Source organism: Thamnophis sirtalis, unplaced genomic scaffold, assembly GCF_051295495.1.
Source record: "Thamnophis sirtalis isolate CommonGarterSnake01/CBP01778 unplaced genomic scaffold, rThaSir2_p1.2 scaffold_10, whole genome shotgun sequence".
NCBI lineage: Eukaryota > Metazoa > Chordata > Lepidosauria > Squamata > Natricidae > Thamnophis > Thamnophis sirtalis.
In genome coordinates this window covers 40,508,027-40,532,031 of record NW_028261390.1, presented here as the reverse complement: position 1 = coordinate 40,532,031, position 24,005 = coordinate 40,508,027, and the positions used below count along the sequence as shown (strand labels likewise).

Below are 24,005 nucleotides of genomic sequence, written 5' to 3'. Positions count from 1 at the left end.
TGGGATCAGCAACTCAGTCATTAAGCAAAGCAGTCACTAAGTGAAACACCCTGATTTAACAATTATTTCAGCTTTCCATTGTTTTACATCCCTGTGAAGGTCATAAATACAAGGATTGGTCTCAAAGCTACCTTTTTGTCACTACTGTACCTATGAGTCAGTTACTGCACAAATAACCACGCACACATATATTCAGCAATGAAAAAAATGGAATGTATATTAGTTTTCACCTATGAAAATATTTGCAGCAAAATAAAAATTCAAAAGGAGACAATTTTGTAATATCATCCTCTTACTTTTTTCAAGCATTAAGGTAAAAGCTGTCCTCGCACATATGTGCTAGTCGTTCCTGACTCTAGGGGGTGGTGCTTATCTCCATTTCAAAGCCGAAGAGCCAGTGCTGTCTGAAGACATCTCTGTGGTCATGTGGCCGGCATGACTAAACACCAAAGGTACACGGAATGCTGTTACCTTCCCACCAAAAGTGGTTCCTATTTTTCTACTTGCATTTGTATATGCTTTCAAACTGCTAAATTGGCAGAAACTGGAACTAGTAAAGGGAGCTCACTCTGTTACACGGCACTAGGGATTAGAAAGGCCAAACTGCCGACTTTTCTGATCGACAAGCTCAGCATCTTAGCCACTGAGCCACTGCATTCCTCATTTTCAATCTCTGTTTCATTTCAAGCATTGTTTTCCACCAAATTTGTGTGGATGATTGAGAATAATTATCAAGGCCTATGCTTCTTTTCAAATCCACTGTTTGAGCAACTTTTAAACGAAAAAAAAGCAAAAACTAGCAGTAGAATTTGAAGTAATTCCGAGTGACATCACATAATTAGGTAGCAAATTGGATTTAACTTTGTGACAATTTTCACAATAGAAGGTGTATGTACTCTCATTCAAAAACAAAAAAACAAAACTATGAACAAGACTGCACAACTAACTGGATTTGAATAAGCAATCATTACTGATTAGCAAAAACTTTCATACACGTGTTTCCTCCGCATTTAAACACATTGTTTGCCTCAATATTTCTTGGAGACTAAGTCAATATATGTGGTGGAATCTTCAATTAGACCAGAGGTCTTCAAACTTGGCAACTTTAAGACTTGTGGACTCCCAGAATTCTGACAGTTGAAGTCCACAAGTCTTAAAGTTGCCAAGTTTGAAGATCTCTGAACTAGACTGAAGGAAGGTGTTAAGAGGGGGCCGAGCAGAAAGCCGCACAAGTCTGACCTCTCCTAGAATCCCTTATCTGACCATTCCCAAGAAAATGCAGTCAATCTGGCAAGATGTTTTGTAACGTTGGTGACTAGCAATAAAGCTTCTTTTGGAAACTATCCCCAGGTCATTCTGGATGCTTGAGCCTGACAGTATAAATCAACACATTTGAATAAAACATCTGTTTCCTATTCACTATCTGGCCTTCAGAATTTGTTTTACATTAATAAAAGTTAAGATAAAGTTAAGTCAATATTTCTTTTGTATGACTAAAAGTTAAAATAAAGATACTGAGACAATCTTTAACTTTTCAGGAACTCCAGTTAAAAAAACTAAACTAAACACCAAAGCAACAATTCTATTGTCCCGAAGAAGATTCTACACACCGTATTTCCCTGAAAATAAGACAGGATCTTATTTTCTTTTGACTCCCGAAATAAGCACTTGGCCTTAGTTTCGGGGAGGTCTTATTATTTTTGAGGTGCAGGCGGTGGCGAGCGTGGTCATCTCATAACTGTTGCTGTGTTTGCAATATTTTGGGGAGGACTTAGAGCCAAGGTGGTTAAATGCAGCACTGCAGGCTACTGCTAGATCAGCAGGTCAACGGTTCAAATCTCACCGGCTCAGGGTTGACTCAGCCTTCCATCCTTCCGAGGTGGGTAAAATGAGGACCCAGATTGTTGGGGGCAATATGCTGACTCTCTGTAAACCGCTTAGAGAGGCCTGAAAGGCCTATGAAGCGGTATATAAGTCTACTGCTATTGCTATTGCTATTATTTTAGCACATGCGCTCAAAAGCCCGATTGGGCTTATTATCCGGGGAGGTTTTATTTTCGGGAAAACAAGTTAGTACCTCAAAGGTGCATTTTCGAAAAGGAAGTGGCATTTTTTTGCTTTTTTGCTTTGAAAACATTTCACTTCTCATCCAAGAAGCTCCTTCAGTTCTTTGAGGGAAAAAACCTTTGGGACAACCATGACCTGAACGATTAAGAATCCCCATAAACATTCTACATAGTACAATTGAAATAATTGTAAAGTAAAGTAAAGATATATATATATAGTATCCAGGAGTACTCCTGGAAACACCAAGCCTGAAGTAACCTGAAGCAGCCTGAAGATGCCGAATGAGACTTTGTCGAAACGTCGCCAAGACATCTCCAATTCTACGCGGGAGAAAACCCGAACAACTAGAGACCTACATACTTACACCCGCGAAAACCTCAGAAAACATATATATTTAAAGTCACAACCCCTGGTATGCCCAAATATGGGAGGAAGGTCACACTCTATTCTCCCTTTATTTATTTATCAGCATAAATATAACATATACATACATACATACATACATACATACATACATACATACATACATACATACATACATAAATATATATATATATGAGTACAGATTAATAGTTACATATACTATAGTTACATATACTATCCAATCTGAGTAGTATATCTAGGGAGCCCTGGTGACAAAGGGGTTAGAATGCAGTATTGCAGGCTCTGCCCACAGCCTGCCGTTCAATCCTGATGGTGCTCAAAGTTGACTCAGCCTTCCATTTTTTTGAGGTCAAGTAAAATGTGGAGCCAGATTGCTGAGGGCAATATGCTGTCATTGTAAACTGCCCAGAAAGTGCTGTAAAGCACTATGGGGTGATATATGTCCAATTATTATTTCTATATATATATGTAAAATTTTAAACAGCACCATTTAAGAGAAACTTTAAACTTTTATAGGATTTGTATGCTGCGCACTCCCTAGGGACTCTGGGTGGCTCACAACAAGTAAAAGCATTTAAAATATTTAAAAATACAAAATTAAAATCAATACAACATCCATTCCATCAAGTGGGGCTGGAAATTAATCAACAGCCACAGGCCTGCCGGAACAGCCAGGTCTTGGTCGCTTTACGGAAGGCCGGGAGAGTGGTGAGGGTCCGGATCTCAGCAGGTAGCTCATTCCACAAGGCCGGTGCAGCTACAGAGAAGGCCCTCCCTCGGGGAGCCGCCAGCCGGCATTGTCCGGTCGACAGCACCCGGAGGAGGCCCAACCTGTGTGATCTTATTGGTCGTTGGGAGGTAAATGGCAGGAGGCGGTCTCTCAGGTAGCCAGGTCCAATACCATGTAGGGCTTTAAAAGTAACGACTAGCATCTTGAAGCGGATCTGGAGACCAATGGGAAGCCAGTGCAGCTCACAGAGGATAGGTGTAACATGGGTGTACCTAGGTACACCCATTATCGCTTGCGCGGCTGCATTCTGGACCAGCTGTAGTTTTCGGACACTCTTCAGGGGCAGCCCCATGTAGAGTGCGTTACAGTAATCCAGTCTTGAGGTGACGAGGGCATGGGTGACCATTTGAAGTGCCTCCCGGTCCAGATAGGGCCTCAACTGGTGCACCAGGCAAACCTGGGCAAAGGCCCCCCTGGTCACAGCCGGCAAATGGTGTTCTAACATCAGCTGTGGATCCAGGAGGACACCCAGATTGCGGGCCCTCTCCAAGGGGTGAATAATTTCACCCCCAAGCTAAGAAGTGGAATGTCAGGACCATCTTTGGGAGGCAGTATCAATAGCCACTCGGTCTTGTCTGGATTGAGTGCAAGCTTGTTCGCTCCCATCCAGACCCTGACAGCCTCCAGGCACTGGCACATCACTTCAACTGCTTCACTGAGTTGGCACGGGGCGGACAGATACAATTGTGTATTGTCCGCATATTGATGATATTTAATCCTGTGCCGGCGTATGATCTCACCCAGCGGCTTCATGTAGATATTGAACAGGAGGGGGGACAGGACCGAACCCTGCGGCACCTCATATTTGAGGGGCCTAGGGGTCGATCTCTGTCCCCCAACCAACACCGACTGCGACCTGTCTGAGAGGTAGGAGAACCACCTTAGGACGGTGCCTCCCACTCCCACCTCCCGTAACCGTTGCAGAAGGATAACATGGTCGATGGTATCGAAGGCTGCTGAGAGGTCAAGAAGCACTAGAATAGAGGAATGACCTCTATCCCTGGCCCGCCAGAGATCATCGGTCAGCGCGACCAAAGCAGTTTCGGTGCTGTAACCAGGCCTGAAACCCGATTGAAAGGGATCCAGATAATCTGTTTCATCCAAGGTCCGTCAGAGTTGAAAGGCCACCACCTTCTCAACAACCTTCCCCACGAATGGGAGGTTGGAGACTGGGCGATAGTTGTTCAAAATGGCTGGATCCAGGGAAGGTTTATTGAGGAGGAGCCTCACCACCGCATCCTTTAGGGGGTGCGGGAAGGATCCCTCCTGAAGAGAGGTGTTAATAATCCCCTGGAGCCAGCCACGCGTCACCTCCCTGCTGGCTGAAACCAGCCAGGAGGGACACGGATCCAGTAAACAGGTGGAGGCGCTCACCGCTCCCATGGCCTTGTCCACTTCCTCAGGAGCAGCAAGTTGAAACTCGCTCCATAAAACATGTTCAAAGAGCAACAGTGGCAACAAGGGGACTATGAAGGGATACTGAAGAAACTGGCAATGCTTTAATTTGGATTCTTATACCATATAAGGGATTTCTTTCAATGGCCTAAATGGTCCCTTCCCATTCTAATGACTGTTTCCTTAATGTGTCATCCTGGCCAGCTCAAGGTTGACTCAGCCCTCCATCCTTCCGAAGTTTGATAAAATGAGGACCAAAATTGTTGGGGGCAGTATGCTGACTCTGTAAACCACTTAGTGAGCGCTGTAAACCACTGTGAAGCGGTATATAAATCTAAGTGCTTTTGCTATTATTGTCTACTTATGCAAGTAGCTATGAAAATATTGCCAAGCCAAAGCATAAAGAAAACTTGGTGACCACAGTGATATATTTCTGATCCTGCCAGTAGAACATTTTAAGGTCTATTTTAAATTTTATCTCACATCCAATCAGATTCCTGTAAAGAGAAATAATCCAACATCCTTTAACATTATTTTACTCTATCTGTCTAATATTCACACTACAGCAGGAAGCCAACTCTATTTCTGATCATTCCCCGAACTAATTAGTTCCTGATCATAGATCAGGGGTCTCCAATCTCCAACACTCAAAGAGCCATTTGGACCAGTTTCCCTCAGAAAACATTAGGAATCACAAAACCTGGGTGGGTGTGGCCAACTCAACATCACTCCCACCCAGTCACATGGTTCTGAGTGTTTTCCATGGAAAATGGGTCTCTCTCTCCCTTCCTCCCTCGTTATTCTTTTTCCTCTCCCTCTTTCTTTCTCTCCCCTTCTCTCTCTCTCTTTCTCTCCCTCTTTTTCATCTCTCCTTCTCTCCCTCTGGCTCTCATTTCTGTGTCCCTCTCCCCTTGTTTCTTTTTTCTCTCTAATTCACTCCCTCCATCATTTTCTCATTTCTTTCTTTCCTTTTCTTTCTCATCTCTCTCTTCCCTCGCCGTCCTCTCCCAGTTACTCCTCACATAGCCTGAGAAGGTAAGGGTGATGGTAGGTCTGGAGACTCACTCCATATTCCAGAGTGGGAGGGAAGTGCCCCTGTACTTGCTTCTTATCTACCAGGTGCTTCTTATTGCTATGCACACTTCGGTCGCTCAGGGAGATGCAAAACGTTCTCTGGTCTGAGACACTGGCCCGGCCCGGCTGCAGCCGATGCTCCGTGTCGTAATGGGCTCCAAGAGGAGGAGGGGAAGGTATCTCTCCCATTGTGAAGCACACTAAATTTAAGTGTGCTGTGTAAGGCACTGCTCTTGCAGCACCTTTCGCAGCACACTTAAATTTAGCATCGTTTACAATGGGGGAGATGGCATCCCCTCCTCCTCCTGGAGCCCATTAAGATGCAGAGAATTGGCTGCAGCCAGGCAGGGGCAAGTGTCTCGAGGTGGAAATCAAGTTGCGCGTCTCCCTGAGTGACTGAGGTGCATGCAGTCAATGTTCCCTCTACGCTGCGCGCCTGTGCGCATAACAAGAAAACACCACGCAGACGTATTAAACTGCAGCGCAGTGTTTCTTTAAATGTGACTGAAAATATCCCCCCTCCCTCTCTTCTCTCTCTGCACTGAACTCTCTCCTCCATCTGGTGATTGGTGAAATCAAGGAAGACTCTGCCGGAGACCAATGACGCTGCAGAAGAGAGAATTCCCATTGGTCCTATGGGGCTTCATCGGTTCCTGGGAAAACGTGATTCGCTGTTTGTAGCCTGCGTTTCTCTGCACATCCGGGGTTTCTCAGGCATTGCGTCGTCTGAAGCCCCGTTCTGGACTGGGCAGTCTTTCTGCGATCCCTTCGCTTTGGGGAGAGGGAACCAGGGTGGAATTGGACTGCCTGAGCCAAAGGGGTCCACGGGATCCTTGATTTTTGAGCAGTACCAATCCTTTCCACTCTTTCCTTTCCCTTTCTGTCCTTCTTCTATCTTCCTTTCCTTTTCCTTTTCTTTTTCCTTTCCTTTCTCTTTTCCTTTCATTTTTCCTTTCCTTTCCTTTTTCCTTTCCTTCTTTTCCATTTCCTTTCCTTTCTCCTTTCCTTTCTTTTACTTTCCTTATATCCTTTTCCCTTCCCTTCCCCTCCCTTCTTCATTCTTTCCTTTCTTCTTTCTCATTTCCTTTCCTTTTTCCTTTCCTTCTTTTCCATTTCCTTTCCTTTTTCCTTTCCTTTCTCTTTTTCTTTGCTTTCCTTTTCCTTTCCTTCTTTTCCATTTCCTTTCCTCTCTCTTTTCCTTTCTTTATTTCCCTGTCCTTTTGCTTTCCTTTTCCCTGCCCCTTCATTCTTTCCTTTCTTCTTTCTCATTTTTTTCTTTTTCCTTTCCTTCTGTTCCCTTTCCTTTCTCTTTTCCTTTCCTTTCTTCTTTCCCATTTCCTTTTCTTTTTCGTTTCCTTCTTTTCCATTTCCTTTTCTTTTTCCTTTCCTTTTCTTCTTTCCCATTTCCTTTTCCTCCCCCTTCTTTTCCTTCCTTTCCTTTTCTTCTTTCCCATTTCCTTTCCCTCCCCCTTCCTTTCCTTCCTTCCTTCCTGGGGGTCTGAGGGAGAGGGAGGGGACCCTTTTCCTCCTTGCCCCCCTCCCCAACATCTGCTCTGATGGCAATTATGGCTAAAAAAAAAATTCAGGTGCTCAGGCATGAAAACATGCCGCTCAAACACTATACTTTTCCACACACACTGAAAAAAAATTAGAGGGAACATTGCACGCAGTAGCCGGAAGAAGTGCCTGCAAGATGAGAGGCAAGTACAGGGGCGTTTTCCTTCTGTTCTGGAATATGGAGCAAGTCTCAATACCCACTATCTCCCTTACCTTCTCAGGCTACGCAAGGAGTGACTGGGAGGGGAGGGTGAGGGTTGGGGCCAGTCAGCCAACAGGGAGCCACAGCAGGGGAATGAAGGAGCTCCATGTGGCTCAGTAACCATACGTTGCCAACACCCATCCTAGATCATTAGGAAGCCTACAAAATGAAGATTCTCTGCTACTGAAATTTGAGCCCAAATTCACGGGAGACAGGAAGGAGAGGGATGATTGCAGAGAGTACGCATTCCTTTTCACAAAATAGTAACTGTATGTCAGGAAAGGTTTCAATGGGACATTATTTTGCTTCTGCTTACCCAATCCTTTCATTGCCTTGCGAAGAGCTTCAGCATCACCTCTGGCATCAAATCCAGGGAAGTCTTTTACAGTACCTCTTGTATACTAGAAGGAAAATAAAATTTTGTTCATGTAGCATCCTTTTAGTGACATTTATTAGAAAACTGATAATCAAGAAACATGAGTTAAAAAATCTAAATATTGATCCCTTAGAAAATAATCTGCTTTAAACCTAATAGTAGTAAATCTATATGATCTGACACAATTTGCAAATATTGAGTGCAAAGATTTCTTATATGGTAAAAGCTTGCATTCAAATATTACAAATCAGATCTTGAGCAAAGCTTGTATAGTAGAATTTGGAGGTTTGGGAATCAGCTCTCTAACAATTCCTTAGAAAGGCATTTATGGTCTCTTCTGTGTAACAAAATGATGTGTTGTTATGTATGTGTTTAGCCACTCTGTTACAAACAAGAAAGACAAGAACATTTCCAGAGTTTACTGATAAAACAGGTATTGAATATTAAAAATAATTTTCCCAGAAGCATATGAATAAAAAAATGAGTTTAACAATATCTTCCTGGCAGTTCTTTCATAGCACAATTATATTAAAAATAATTCATATTCTGTGATTAGTTTATATAGGAGTTATATGGAACACAGTTGTAAAGAGCTTACTCCTGAAAAAAGCTTTAACATGAATGAAATCAGATAATAAAATTATGATATACAATTTATAGTCTGTCTAACTGTATATGTAGAACCCAGTCCTATATGTTGTGGCCCAGCAGGATCCGTCTGAGCCGCTGATGGACTTGGATAGCGAGGAACCCTATGTGTCTGCTAAGGAAGATGTGAAGGACCCTGGGCAGTGTCTGCGTTACTCACAGGCCAGGGGGGGGGGGGTAAGAACACCAGTTGATAATTCTGGCAAATAGTTCCAACAATTCTAAAGAGCTTCAGGTTGGAGAAACTATTTTGATGAGTATGTGGCATAATTAACATACACGAATCATGAAATAAGAACATTGTTAGACTTCATTTTCTCAGTTCACCTGAATCAGCAAACAACCCACAATACTCCAAATGCTGAACTTAAATTCCCAGCAGCCCCATTAAGCATGCCCAATCGTAAGTGTTGCTGGGACAACATGTCCCACAACATGTTAAGTAGAACAGGATTCTCTCTCTAGCTTTATTTATTCTAGATCCCATCTTGTTACAGAAAAGTGGTAGCATGAAAAGGACGTTGGTCTTACCTGAACGTCTATTTTCTGATGGGAGGAGGGAATGGTCACACGTGGGTTTTATCACAGCCTGATTGGTCCAAGACTGAGAGGAAATCTATAAATACCGGTGCCTGTCCATTGCTAGCCCAGATTCTCGAACAGGAACGGTACAACTGAAAACAAGAAACAACAACACAACAACCCCGGGAAACACCCCCCCCCCGGGCCCTCCCCTTGGCCCCAACAGACAGAACTCAGGGCGGGTTGTGACCATTCCCTCCTCCCATCAGAAAATAGACATTCAGGTAAGACCAACGTCCTTTTTCCAGAGTGGGAGGAGGGAATGGTCACATGTGGGACATACCCAAGCTAAGGTCCCAGGGAGGGAGAACAGAAACTCTAGGGCCCAAGGGGAGCCTCCGCTGCCACCCCCTGTAGTACCCTACGACCGAAAGACGCGTCTGCGGACGCAAAAGCATCCAGACGATAATGTCGGATGAACGAGGTCGGAGTGGCCCAGGTAGCCGCCCGGCAGATGTCTTCAAACGGGGCCCTCGTGGCCCACGCTGCCGAGGTCGCCGCGCTCCTGGTAGAGTGCGCCGTGATGCCCGACGGAACCGGCCGCCCTGAGGCCACGTAGGCCTCTGAGATGGCCTGACGCAGCCAACGGCCGATGGTAGCAGAGGACACCCTCGAACCCAGAGCTCCAGGCAGGAAGGAGACGAACAAGGCCTCCGACTTGCGGAAATCCTTGGTCCGCCGGAGGTAGATCCGCAAGGCACGGCGGACATCCAGACGATGCCAAAGACGCTCCCTGTCAGTGGACGGACTCGGGCAGAAGTCGGGCAGGACGATCTCCTGAGCCCTGTGAAAGGGGGTATTTACTTTGGGGACGAATGCCGGGTCAAGGCGAAGGACCACTCTGTCCTGGTGAAAATGACAGAGGTCGTCATTACAAGACAGGGCGCCCAGCTCGGATATACGCCGGGCGGAAGTGATGGCCAGCAGGAAGACCACCTTCAGTGATAAGAAGCGCAAGTGCACTGAGCGGAGAGGTTCAAACGGGGCTCCCGTTAAGGCCTTGAGGACAAGCGGAAGATCCCACGTAGGGAATCTATGAACGGGGGGAGGCCTGAGATTTGCCGCCCCCTTGAGGAACAGCTTGACCAGAGGAGACTGGGAAAGAGAAGAAGACCCCGCCCCCCCAAGACCGAGGACAGAGCCGCCACTTGGCGTCGCAAGGTATTTTGCGAGAGCCCGTCCTCCAGGCCCTTCTGAAGGAAATCCAAGACGTTGGGAATGGTGGCTCTGTCGGGAGAGATTCCCTTGGGGGAGCACCAGCGGACGAACGCTGCCCAGGTGGAGTTATAAATGCGGGTCGTCGAGGGACGACGGGCCGCCTCGATGGTGCGAATGACCCCGGAAGACAGATGAGCCCCCCTTAGAAGCCGCCGTTCAAGAGCCAAACGGTCAGCTGAAGCCACTGAGGCTCTGGGTGAATCAGGGCCCCCTGCCGTAAGACCACCTCCCCTTGCGGGATCCTCCACGGGGAAGTCACCGACAGCTGAACCAGGTCCGCAAACCAGGGTCTCCTGGGCCAAAACGGGGCCACCAGAATGACCAAGGCCCTTTCCGTCACCACCTTCCTGACGGTCCCCGGGATGAGCGGAATGGGGGGAAAGGCATAGAGAAGGCCCGGGGGCCACCGGCTCCTGAGGGCATCCGTGCCCTCCGCCGAGCTGGACTGGAAACGGGAGAAGAAACGCGGGAGTTGTGTGTTCTCGGGAGACGCAAACAGGTCCACCCGGGGGGACCCGAACCGACGACAGATCTCCCGGAACAGCGACGGGTGGAGTTGCCACTCGCCGTTGTCCAGAGTTGCTCGACTGAGCCAGTCCGCCTGGACGTTGGAGAGTCCCGAAATGTGCTCCGCCACCAGAGACTGCAGGTGTTTCTCCGCCCATGACCCCAATCGCAGAGCCTCCAGCCAGAGGGCTCTCGAGTGGGTCCCGCCCTGACGATTGATGTGCGCCTTGGTGGCCACATTGTCCGTCAGAAGGAGAACATGACTCCCTTCCACCGAGGAGCGAAAGTGACTCAGTGCCAGATGCGCGGCCTTCAGTTCCAGCCAATTGATGTTGTGACGGAGGTCCGAGGCCGTCCATCTGCCCTGAGCCATCCGAGAGCCCACCAGGGCCCCCCACCCGAACAGACTCGCGTCCGTGGTGACGGTCACCCTGCTCGGCTCCCAGAACAAACACCCCTGCCGGATGGCCGGGGAGAGCCACCACGCCAGGGATGCATGGACTCCCGCCGAGATGCGGAGAGTCTGAAGGGAATTGCTCATTCGTCCCCTCTGATAGGGGATAAGCTCCCATTGAAGGGGCCGAAGATGGAGCCTGGCCCACGGGACAATCCCTATGCAAGAGACCATCTTGCCCAATAACTGCGACAGAGAGAGGATGGAAACGGAGCTCTTTGTGCGAACGCTCTCCGCCAGCCGACGAAGGCTTACCTGCCTCTCCTGAGACAGACGCACCTCCCCCAACTTGGAATCTATGACTGTCCCCAGATGCAGAATGCGAGTGGAAGGAGTGAGATGGCTCTTTTCGAAGTTTACCGAGAACCCCAGGGCCTGGAGGCTCCGAATGGTAAGCCGAAGATCTGAAACGGCCTGAGACCGGGAGCCCGCCTGAAGCAAGACATCGTCTAAATAACATTGGAGGCGGACCGGGACTGATCTCAGATGGGCCGCCAGAGCAGCCAGGACCTTTGTGAAGGTCCGCGGGGCCGAGGCCAGGCCGAAGGGAAGAGCCCTGTACTGGTAATGGTAGGACCCGTGGGAGAACCTCAAGAACCGGCGATGAGCGGGCAGGATGGGAATGTGAAGATAGGCCTCCGTGAGATCCACGGAGGCCAGGAAATCGCCTTTTCTGATGCCCTGAAGGATGGACTTGAGCGATGACATTTTGAACCGCCTGTAGACCAGAAACCTGTTCAGGCGCTTGAGGTCTAGAATTGCTCTCCAACCCCCCGTGCTCTTCAGGACCAGGAAGAGATTTGAGTAGTGGCCCGGGCCCCGTTCCCCTGCGGGAACCGCCTCCACCGCTTGGATTTCGAGGAGGTGGGCGATCGCCTGACTCATCAGGCGGCGGCGCTCTCGACTCCGGGATGGAGGGAACGACCGAAAGAGATTTGGAGGAGTGGAGAGAAATTCTAACCTGAGCCCGTAACGAACCGTGGCTCGGACCCAGGCATCCGACGTGATGTCGTCCCACCGGTCCGCATAAAGAGCGAGGCGGCCGCCGATGGGATGACTCGGGTTCGAGTCACTTCCCCCTGCGGAAGGGACGGCCGCCTCCCCCACGAAAGGGCCGCCGAGCCTGGCCCTGGAATCGGCTCCTGTCCTGGAAGGGCTGCCCCAAGAACTGCCTGTCAGAAGAGAAAGAAGAGAAGCGCTGGTTATAGCCGAAGCTAGGGGCCCTATACTGTTGCCTATGAAAAGGACGTGACTTGTTCTCGGCCTTCTTAGCCGTGGAGGGGAGGACCTTCTTTTTGTCCTTATCCTCCACTAGGATGCGAGTAAGGGCCTCCCCGAAGAGATCGGGCCCCTTGAAGGGGGCAGCCGCCAAATCCCATTTCGCTTTGTTGTCCATTTGCCAATGGCGTAACCACAGGAGCCTACGGGAGGTGACCGAGGTGGCCAGGGCGCTAGAAGCAAACTTGACCGTATCCAAGGTCGCGTCAGCTGAGAACTGACACGCTGCCAGAATCTTCACCAGATCCTGATGGATCCGGTCCTCCTGTATGGGAATGCGTTCCTGCAGCTTCTTGAGCCACATGACCGTGGCACGATTAAAGTATGAAGCTGAGGCCGCCACCTTAATGGCCCACGCTGTGGCATTGAAGTTCTTCCGCAAAGTAAGCTGTGCGCGCTTATCCTCCGGCTTCATCTTATCTGCCGCATCGCCCGACACCACCGGGGAGGAGGACACCAATGCAGCCACAGGGGTGTCAACCGTCGAATGGCCTGAGCAAAGGCTTGCTCCATGTTATAATGCCGACGGTCGGTACTACCTGGAGAAGAGAAATTGGAAGGTTTAGCCCACTGGTCGGTCAGAACCTCAAGGAACAAGGGAGGAGCAGGGATCTCTTCCTTGTTGGTGGCCGTGGCAGAGAACATGACCATGTCGGGATCCCTTGGGGGGGGGCACAGAGGGATCCCCAGTTCCGACCTTGGTGGTGTGTCTCGCCTTATCCAAGAGAACTTTAAACAATGCGGGCATAAATAGGACCTTGGAAGAAGGCTCCTCCGAAACAGTGGTATTCTCATCATCTGAGAATCCCATCTCCTGGGGTAACTCCCCCCCACCCAGGAAGGAAGTCTCACTGATCATGGAAGGGGAGGAAGCCCGACACTGAGCCCTGTTCAGCCCCCCATGCCTAAAGGGAGCCTTTGTCCCGCTGGGCAATGCCCCGAGTGATGGCTGCAGAAATAAGCCTTTTAATCCCTTCAGGGAGATTATCCAGATCCTCCACATCCCCATAAGTGGAAGCCGGGCCCTGGGGGGCCAACCTTTGGGGGGAACAGGGGCCTCTGGACGTGCCCTCCAGAGGATCATCTATGGGGGATGGAGAACGCCCCCTCCTGGAGAAGGCCCGCGACCTACCAGGGGAGCTGCCTGAAGAAGCCGGGCTAAAACCCCTAAGGGGGGACCTCTCTGAAATGGGCCTAAGAGGGGACCTGGATCTGTCCCTAGATAAAGGCTTGGAGGGCTGGGCCTGCCTTTCTGCCCTGGCAAAGCTCTTCTCCAGCGCCCTATGGCGAGCTGCCTCATTCCTAGAGACAGAACTGGAGGGGCGCCTTGAAGAAAGGGATCTCTGAGGGGGAGCCCCCCTCCCCACCTCCTGATCCAAGGCCTCCTCACTCCCAGTAGGGCCTGCCCCCTGCCCCTGGGGAATCTCCACTCCCTCGTCCATGCCCCACTCACGTGCCTGACGAAAAGGAGCAGGAACCGGCCTCCAAAGTCCCACCTGAGACCAGGGCCTGAAGCCTGTGGGGAGACCTAGGCTCAAGGCCTCTCACTAGGCCGCACTAGGCCCGTCGATAAAGGCAAGGCCTCACGCACGTGGCAGCCTCCAAAATGGCCACCGGAACTCCATGCGCGGGAGAAAAGGGCTGGAAATAATCACCAGCAGCCCAGCCAGGCTTTTCTAGCCGTTACTTTAAAATTAGCAGGGAGAGTCACACGGCACACACACACGCTCTCCTCCCCCTGCTCTTTTGTCCCCAGGCAACACAAACAAAGGAGCCTGCACCGAGGCCCCCTACGGAGCAATCAGCTGTAAGGCAGGCCGCTCACTCCTCGAGGCTCGAAGCCACTTGTAACTTTTCTGCTGCAAAAAAAGGCTGCTTTTAAGCAGCTTAAAGGAGCCGCACCCCCGTACCCGGGGACAGGCGAAGGCTCCTGGCCTTTGGGGGGGGGAGACTAGTGCCCCACTGGGCCCTCCCCCAGCCGCCCGAGGCAGAGATCTGTCCCTTGGGGCCACAGCAGATCAATTTAGAATTTAAAAGGATTTAAAGTGCCCAATTAGCCAAATAGGAATCAGATTGCATAGAACTCACCCAAAAGGAGAAAACGAAACAGAATCCTAACAAACTACTCTACAGAACTTGGACCAGACTGAGAGAATCTGGGCTAGCAATGGACAGGCACCGGTATTTATAGATTTCCTCTCAGTCTTGGACCAATCAGGCTGTGATAAAACCCACGTGTGACCATTCCCTCCTCCCACTCTGGAAAATCTCAGTATTTCAATCTAAGAGGAAACATTTTCAATATCACTACATTTCACTGTAGAGAACAACTACTTCCTCATTCTTAACTTCTCAGAAACTAGCTATATTCTTTATTTTCGGAAAGCAAACTCAACTATTGTTTGTTCAATTATTAAATATTCACATATTAAGTCCACAATATTGTTAAAAATCAGCAAAAGGGACTGGCGTAGAAAGCCACCAAAATTTAGTGGAAAAAAATGTATAGCTGCCATGTGATTATTAATCATTTATAATTTGGCAACAAATATATGTCTTTTGAATCCTGAAATGAATCACCATCTCCTTATGGGATAGCTATCTTGACAAACTAAAATAACCATGCTGATAGTTCTTAGGCAAGTGGAATAAATGACTAGCCCTCCTCCCTTTGAGGCTGAAGAGGTAGAGTATGAAGATTCATTCCAGCAATTAGCCAGCAGTTCTTACTCCAGCTTGGATTCCTGACAAGTGTTTGGTTGTAAAGCTCTCAGGAGGCCTCCTTGGCTAATTAGTCAGCGGCCAAGTACTTCACAAGAAAGGCATGTATTATTTATTTGGCCAATCAGAAACTAGGTATGCTTTCTTTCCAATTCCCTATAATGTCCAACCTAGATCATCTCTAATTGCTCTTCTATTGGAAAGGCAGGCAGAGACCTACTTTTTTGGTGGTGGTAGGAAAGCTATGAAAACAATGCTTGTCCTAATTAACAAGGCCAACCAATAACCCAAGGAAACTACCTTTTTGGGGCACTTTATTCAATTATATTATGAATGAAAGCAAAAACCTATATAACTTGAGTGCATATTCTAAATGTTCAAGGGAGAAAAGAAAGCATGGAATCTGATCTTCCAACATTAAATAATTGAATTATGTATATCTCCTATTATTTTCATCTCTACACTTTATTGAAACACAAGTGCTACCAGTAGAAAATTCCAACAAAATATTTTAAAACGGGTATCACAGAAGAAACAATGTAATCACTGAAAACAACATGCAGCATTTTGTAATCAATTTCCATGCATACATGGAAATACAAATAATTCCATGCAAAGAACTATCTGAGACCCTAATCTTGCAAGTAACTAGATGACTAGGATTTTGTTGTGTAAATAAAAAAGGGAACCAGTTTGGTGAAATGATAAAGGTGCTTAGGCATAGAGCTGGGATTGAAAAAGTTTAGCAACCAGTTCTCTGCCCAGTTGCTGGATGGGCGTGGCCATTGGGGTGTGGCCTAGTCAGCTTCCTGCACCACGGAGGCAGGGGAACATTTTCTCCCTCCCCAGGCTCCAGGGGCTTTTCTCAGCCTCCGGGAGGGCAAAAATGACCTCCTCCAGGCTCTGAAGGCTCTTCGGAGGCTGGAAATGGGCCCATTTTTTGCCCTCCAAGAGCCTCTGCACCGGCCCTTCACTTTCCTGGCATGATGAATGGGACACGTGGAGACTCCTGGGAGGGGAGGGGTGGGTGGGGTCAGCTACCAGTTTGGCAAACCAGATTACAATTAACATCTGGTTTGTCTGAATCAGTCTGAACCGGCTGAATCCCACCCCTGCTTAGGCATGAAAATCAGCTAAGGGACTTTGGGCCAGTCACTCTCTGTAAACTCACCACACAGGGTTGTTGTTATGGGGAACCTAGGAAGAAGGAATATTATCTATGTTTACTGCCTTGAGTTACTTATAAAGTAAAACAATAAAGGCAGAATGAAAAAAATCTTTAAAAATATACACTAAAGAAAAGAAAGAATGGAATTAATTATGTAGTTAAAACTTCTAGATCTTTGCAAGAGAACAGCCCAGTTTCTCAGGGTTGACTACCAGTCACTATACCTATGTTTCTATTAACTAGTCACCAATGCAATGAATACTGTTTGAAGTTGCAGGAAGAAATTTAGATCAAACTATTTGTGTCTACTCAGGGAATGGGGAGCAAGAGCAAATGCATGGAGAAAATGATAAGCCAAGACTCTCATATCCAACTGCATTCTATAATTTCTACCACCTATGGCCACCATGACTGTGATGCTTGCTGTAGATAATAACTAACAAAATGAAAGCATTTAGACGATAATGCTGCCCAAGAGCCAAAGAAGATAATGCTGGTCATGAGTAATGCAAAGCAAACAAAAGATCAAATTGGGGCCAAATCAAACAGGACATGCCAATGTAATTTACTAATGTTTGTTTTACTTTTAAATGAAAGTTCATTGTTGTAAACCAAAGTTAAAGCAGGTGAAATAACTTATTTTATTTCCTTTATTCCCATGTTATTTGGAACTCATGGGGGAAAATTATGTTTCAATATCTATCTTCTACATAAAGTAATAAGAAGCTGGGAAATATTTAGAAGATAACATCAGGATGACCAAAGACCCACACATCCACTCCCACTCCCCTTTTCATTAATCAACCTTGTGGGATTGGATTTTATCTTGATTAAAAACATAAATCTTTCATGAAAGAGGGAGAGTAAGGATGAAATCACTGCCTATTTTCTCCCATCCTCTGCTTTGTGCTGACCTTGAGAGAGGAAGGCATTCATATACTTTGCTACCTAAGAAGATTCTATACAAAATGTGTAGAACTCCAGAAAGGAGTTTTTTTCCCAATCATGTAATTTATCCGTGATTAGAGATGCTATCTCTATGTAAAACCAACTTTCATCCCATAAATCAAAGACATAGAATCTGACATCCTTGGCCAAATGGGGCCTTCAGACACTTTCAACTCCAGAGACTTTCAAATTATAATGCTTAGTATTTTAAAAAAATACAAGCATGACTTTAGAATAATTATTATCTATACTTTATTTAACTGTATTTCATTGCAAATGAAAGCAATTCAAAATTGTCATGTTCTGGATTTACGGTAATTCTCTTCATCTTATCCTTTGCATGCTTCTCAAAAGCCAAGTGCATTCCTCAGCCCAGGAAAAAAAGCTACATGCCTTAATAAAACATTCTGAACACTTTTACTCATTTACTCCTATCAGCCCCACAAGTAAGTTGCCATATTTAGTGCAATTTAGCAATTTTATTTGGGAATTGCATATATTGCCACAAATAATTCTGTAAAAATATAGGTTTCATTATATTTTCTTATCCATTAGCATTCAAATTAAGACTCTAAAATGATTATTATTTCTATTTATCATGAACATTTAGCCTTGGGAGAACCTAATTCTACCAGCTTCAAACATTTACATTCAGGCATCCTGCATTTTCTACAATTATGACCAATTTTTTTAGTTATTTTCTATTTAACCAGAAATAGCATTAAATCAATTTATTTAAATCAGGAGCCAGTTGGACAACCTTGTAGAGACCAAGGGCTATATTTAACTTTTGGGGCAAGTGACTTAGGTTCACAAAATAGATGGAATATATCATATATCTAGCCATAGTATGTTTGTATAGGTTACTTAGTTTTAACTACAGCACAGCTATTTTGGATCATATTTTTCTTCACTCAGAATGTCAGGAAACTGTAGAGTTCAATTCTCTACATGTTAACATGTTAGGAAGGGGCTGCTGAAGCTGTACAGAGTTCTGAGGCCATAGTCTGACCACATCCAATTTAAAGAGTGATGTCAAAAGCAGCATGTTCTGGTTTTCTTAGTCTATGTGTTTTGAGAGTCACCTAAGATTATACATATATTGCTAAAGCTAGATTATTTGTCTCCTTTGTAATTTTTTGGGAATGACGTACACAAGTTCCTATTTGCAGCTACTATGGAAACAGTATTGTTAGAAAAGGCAAGTGAAGGTTAAAAAACTCCAGTTACAAATAAACAGGTAAGTAATGTGTGTGTAGAAGGAAAGTTATTCTAGACATCAGCAAGTGGCACCACAATGTAACATAAGACTAAACATATATCTTAACTGCAATTAAGATTGTCTGATTACATTATCGACATACTCATTTCTCATACCCCACATTTTATCTTTGATGGATTTCTTTGAATATTGAATCTCCAAAATAAACATGAGGTAGGAGTTGCATGGAGACCCTCCACTTGATGTTGTATTCATCTTTTGGGAACTTTTTTAGAACAGTTGGACGAGAAAAGAAGTTGAAGATGCTTCTTGGATTAGAAGCAAAATGTCTTCAAAGAAAAACCAGAAAGTCCAGTTGCCTTTTGAAAAAGCACCTTTGGGAGAACCATGACTGAAAATCTCGATAGATATTTGAATAAGAAAAAGAAGTTTTTTCCATCTATCTTAGAAATCTCACTCTATTTCCTGGACTGCAAAGGAAAATGGGAAGAATCCTGTATCCTTCTCCCTTCATGAAGAAAAAATGGCAGGAAATTTAGAAATTTAAAAATGGACAGAAACTGCTCTTTGGTGTGTTTAATGAAAAAGCAGACTTTGAGGAAGCAATCCTAAACAGCAGGGTGTTTTTCCCCCCAAATCTTCCTACTAGCAACTAAAACTAAAGACAAAAGGCTACTTTCAAAAACAACCTGTTGACTGTGGAACATCTACATAATGTCCCATTTAGTTTGTGGCAGGCATTTTTAAATTTGTGCACTATAAAAGGGAAGACACATTTATAAATGTCAAAAGCAAGTTGAAAGAGTGTAATTTGTTTTTCATTTCCATTAACATTCATTTAAAAAGTATTGCTGAAGGCAGAAAATGAAAAGTATGCACATTTCAATGTGTTTTAAAATATGAAATATTAAGATTCAGACCATATATCTTCAAAAATTAATTACTTTTGTATCATAACTTATTGGACTTATCAAATTAAGTTCAAATATTTAAAAAAATCATCAAAAGATATTACAACTTTCTTAAGGACTTCCAAAGATTTTAATAATTAAAGCACCATTTCTAGTTACAGCAAAACAACATAATAGCAATCCTACCAAAGTTAAACATATAAAACCAAGAAATTGAGAGTTTGCTAAGTAAAGTTGTTTTGGCTGGCTGCCTAGAATAATGATACAAAATTATAAAATGCAAGGGCTCAATGATTAAAAACAATTAAAGTCACTAGATCAGGAAGAAGAGAATGGAGACGAGGTTGTTGGACTTCTACTAAAATATACATTCAATTCAGAGCAACAGAAGAGTAACTTTATCTCCTAACAATAACTATCACAACCATTTGTAGGCGATGTTTACACATAATGCTACTTTTAAAGAAATAAACTGATCTTAGATAATGCAAATAAAAATTAAATGGTATATAAGTCCAAGTGCTATTGCTATCAGAGTGCCCCATATATTTAAATAAAAGGGGAGCAATCAATTGCTGACAACTCTCCCTCAAGAATTAGCAATATGGAAGAACATGGGCTGTGGTTTCTATGGCATCAGCATCCCAGGAGCAGTACTGAGCTTCATGTGGGGTTCTGCTGTATTTTCCTTCCAAAACAATATTACCTATCTAAACTTCCTACAGCAGCCTATTAAATAACAGTCTTGAAACTACTGTCAAGGTGGCCTCTACTTCTATTCCAATCCACACTGAGTATTAGAAATCTAAGAACTGTATAAAGTGGATCAAGATTTCAGACAACTCTATTATAACTATTTGTTCCATCGTATCCACGACAAGCTATTCTCTGTATGTTCCCACCATCTTGCCCATACTACAAGTAATTTAACAACTAATCACCGAGCCACCATTCAAAGTTACAATGGTCCTCCCAGCGGGTATGACCAGCTCTGGAGTTCTGACAGCCGCAACTCCTCCACCACCTGTGGCCATGTGATCGTATTTTGGGTACTTGGCAATCAGCTTGCATTTATGACCATTCAAAGCATTCTGGAGTTATATAATCAAAATTCCTGGTGTTTATTTTCACTTTAAGACACCCCCCCCCCATTGAAGGAAATGGGTTCATTTAATGGCCACTGTGTTCACTTAACAATCATGATATTCACTTACAGACTGCCACAAAAAAGGTCATAAAATTAGCCAAGATCACATGGTGATCCACTTAATGACCACCACAACTTACAACAGTAATTCTGGGATCAATTACAATCATAAGTTAAAGACTCCCTGTAGCTCTACTCCTTCTCATTGTCAGACATATCTGAAGAAAAAATACCATGCATTTTGCTTAGCAAGATGCCTTCTTCGTGTACATTGGCATCCTAATTAACAATCATAAAGCAATCATTGTTAATTAATTAGATCAGCACAGGTTGGTTCCCCTTTAGAATTTTTATGTAGCATACCAAGAACAGAAGACAGTACTAGTAAAGGCGGACTTATGCTGAGTTATGTATTGATCCACTTCATATACAGGCTTTATCATTTTAAATTATATTATGAATATTATTTATAATTATGATTTCTGAAAGTATCTTCAGTGATGTATTTTGCAAATTCATAATCTAATTCCTACATTATGCAAATACATAATCTAATTCCCACATCCAAACATTTATTTCCAATAGCAGTTTCTATTCCCTCAATAGAATGACTGAACTTTTTATCCCATTCATCTGGCAGGTATTCTGTATTGCCTCTAAAGTATCTATCAAAGTAGATAGATAGATTATATAGTATATTACAACTCATGATGAGACAAAGAAAGCTGTACTAATGCATTTGAAATACTTCTTTAGTTATGTCAGTTCAAATCAGTTTCTTTGCTACTTAACATTTCTCTGGGGCTGTGAAATGAGTTTACAAGCCATTCAACATAATCTTATTTGCACACAATAAGTGTACAGGAGTTCATTTGTTGAACCACTTGTAAAGCTGTCTGGAACTCTCCATTGTGTTGAGCTACAACTGCCAATGTTTATCCAACACAGGACAAGTTAGTTGATATGAATTTTAACAACTCTATATCAAAACTTGGAGGCCATCAAGTTAAAGATCCACATAGGTCGAGGAAGCATACAATCTGAGTGAGCTATGACTAAACAGCATCGTCCCTGCCCTTAGAGCATTTAACTTTTGTAAATTAAATGACATTTGGGAATTTGAGTCATACTATGAATAATCTTAGTTCCTCACGTCATTATCATTTTTGCAAACTTCAAGAAAACTCTGTAAAACTTACTTCAGATTTAGTTTGGTTCAAAAATATTCAAAAAGGCTATTTGACTTGTAAAAAAAAGGATATAGAATAATGGTAATCCAATACCAAAATGCAAAAAAATACAAATGGAATGAATAGGAAATTCATTATTTAGCTAATTGTTGACCTTTGCACTGCTAAAAAGAAGACACAACTTACAGCCAAAAAATTTGCAGCTCAAGAAAAAAAAATGGCTAAAAGAATGGAAAATGGAAAAAAAGCATGAGGTGGAACATTTGAGCAACATGAGCTCATCCTGTTCCTAACTTGGCCTCTTTAAATATTTAGATGAATTTGCCCAGATCAAATCAGCATAGAGTTACAAGAAAAACAGAGAGGAAGAAACTGTCCTCCCACATCCCCAAACAGGAATTTCTTATCCCCAGTCATTCATCTTCAGATTATCTGACAAATTATAAAAAAGCTAACTGATTGACTAGGAATTCTGGGAGTTTTAGTCCCCACACAGCTGGAGAATATCATATTGGGGGAAACTAATGTAAAAGTGCAGGGAGCAGAGCCACCAGAGTTCAATCAGAAACTCAAAAATAACTTTTTTACCCTTCACTTTTTTTTCATCCTTAAGACCAAAACGTTCGTTTGGCATTACAAACTAACTGGATTAAAAAAAAAACCTATTTCACAGGAATGGCAGGTCGCCCTTCGGGATTTAGGAATCTCTATGGCTGAAAGTATCTCATTGTACAAATACCCCCAAAAAAGTGTCCTGCAAAATGGCGGTAGCGTTACAATTTATTTATATATTCATCAAATCGATTGGCTTCTTTCAAAATTTCTTCAGCCCTCTTGTAAATTAGATTTTAAATTACACCGCGAGGAGAAAAAACAAGGTAGGGCTTACCTTTGCCATGGCTTCGGGGATCGTTTAGGTGAAGAGCAAAAGCTGCGAAGGAAAATAAGGGGCAGAGGGTTACCCTTCGAGAATTCAAAAGAACGGCCACTTTCTTTGGTTTCCTCCGAGCAGCTCCTTTTTCGGAGTAACCCAATAGGCACCCACTCCAAATCGGGGGGGGGGGGAGGAGCGGGTCTCTGCTGAACCTCAACTTTCGGCCACAGGAAACCGCCCGAGCACTTTCTCCTGTGACGTTTCCATGCCCTGTTGCTCCAGGCTGGGTTCAGCCGAGGCCTCCGAGATACAAAGACCCGATACGTGGAGCAATTAAGAGCATTCGGCAATGGCTTCCTCCGCTGGATCTTTCGCTACTTTCTAGCCTCTGTTTTACCTCCCCGCTCGAAAAGCAAGCCGATACGTACCGTAGCCTTTAAAATGAGGGGGCGAAGCTGCGAGATGCGATGGCCTTTAGGGAAGCAAGGGAAATGGACAGAGCCAGAGAAAGTGCGCGTCGCTCTCGCGGCCTGCCACACCCAGCGCTCAGATTCCCCCGCGGTTCTCCGTTAGAGTCGATCCTGGTCTTCCTGCCTGGGGCCCCACCCCGAATTACTCTGCTACTCGGCGGGCCCTGGGTGCGGTTGAGTGTCTCTTTCCTTTTCCTCCAGCCTTAAAATATTTCGAAAGTCAGGGACTTAATATGCATGAGAGGAAGCTCTTTCTGGAACATTATTGGTCCTATGCGGAACTTGCTTTACACTCAGACGAACGCACCGCTTGCTGAACAATTATATAACAAAGGACAATTGTAGTAAGATAGTTATTACTGTCCTGTGATCAAAGTCTCTATTCAGGGGCCTCAGTCACCCAAACGGGCATCGTGGTAAAAATCACATCCCGAGTTTCACACATTAGACTACATCTATCTAGCTGGATCCACATAATATTTTCAGATACAAATAATGAAACCTGGTATTAACAAAGTTGAGAATTCAAAGAGATGCACTTCCCAGTAAATGGGTATAAAAGAAGAAAGGACTTGCCTATGCAAATATGTCCAAACAGGGCAAGCTCACTCTTTGAACAGAGTGAGGCAGTTGCATTGAATTTTGACTATTTTAGTCATTAATCATAAATAATTAACATTATAACATTATAATTTTTCCAAGTTTGTGTGGAGTTAAATTTTCTGTCTGGGGGATAACAGTAACTTTATAATCTCCAAAAATATGCAAACTATTCCAAGTGATGGCCTCCATTTGTTCCATTCTCTTGAAGTTACCCATTAA

At 44.6% G+C, this 24,005-nt stretch overlaps 1 protein-coding gene across 1 annotated transcript in view; it reads right to left on the bottom strand.

Moving 5' to 3' along the window:
• ANXA5 (annexin A5) overlaps window positions 1–23,344 on the bottom strand; it is a 42,481-nt gene extending 19,137 nt beyond the window's left edge. Inside the window, exons 1-3 of the mRNA XM_087724431.1 lie at window positions 23,142–23,344; window positions 22,729–22,770; window positions 7,786–7,870 (exon numbers count right to left, since the gene is read on the bottom strand). Of these exons, the coding sequence (XP_087580557.1) occupies window positions 7,786–7,870; window positions 22,729–22,737 (94 nt within the window). The 5' untranslated portion in view covers window positions 22,738–22,770; window positions 23,142–23,344. The remainder of the gene's footprint in view (window positions 1–7,785; window positions 7,871–22,728; window positions 22,771–23,141) is intronic.
• Between the last annotated feature and the right edge of the window lie 661 nt (window positions 23,345–24,005).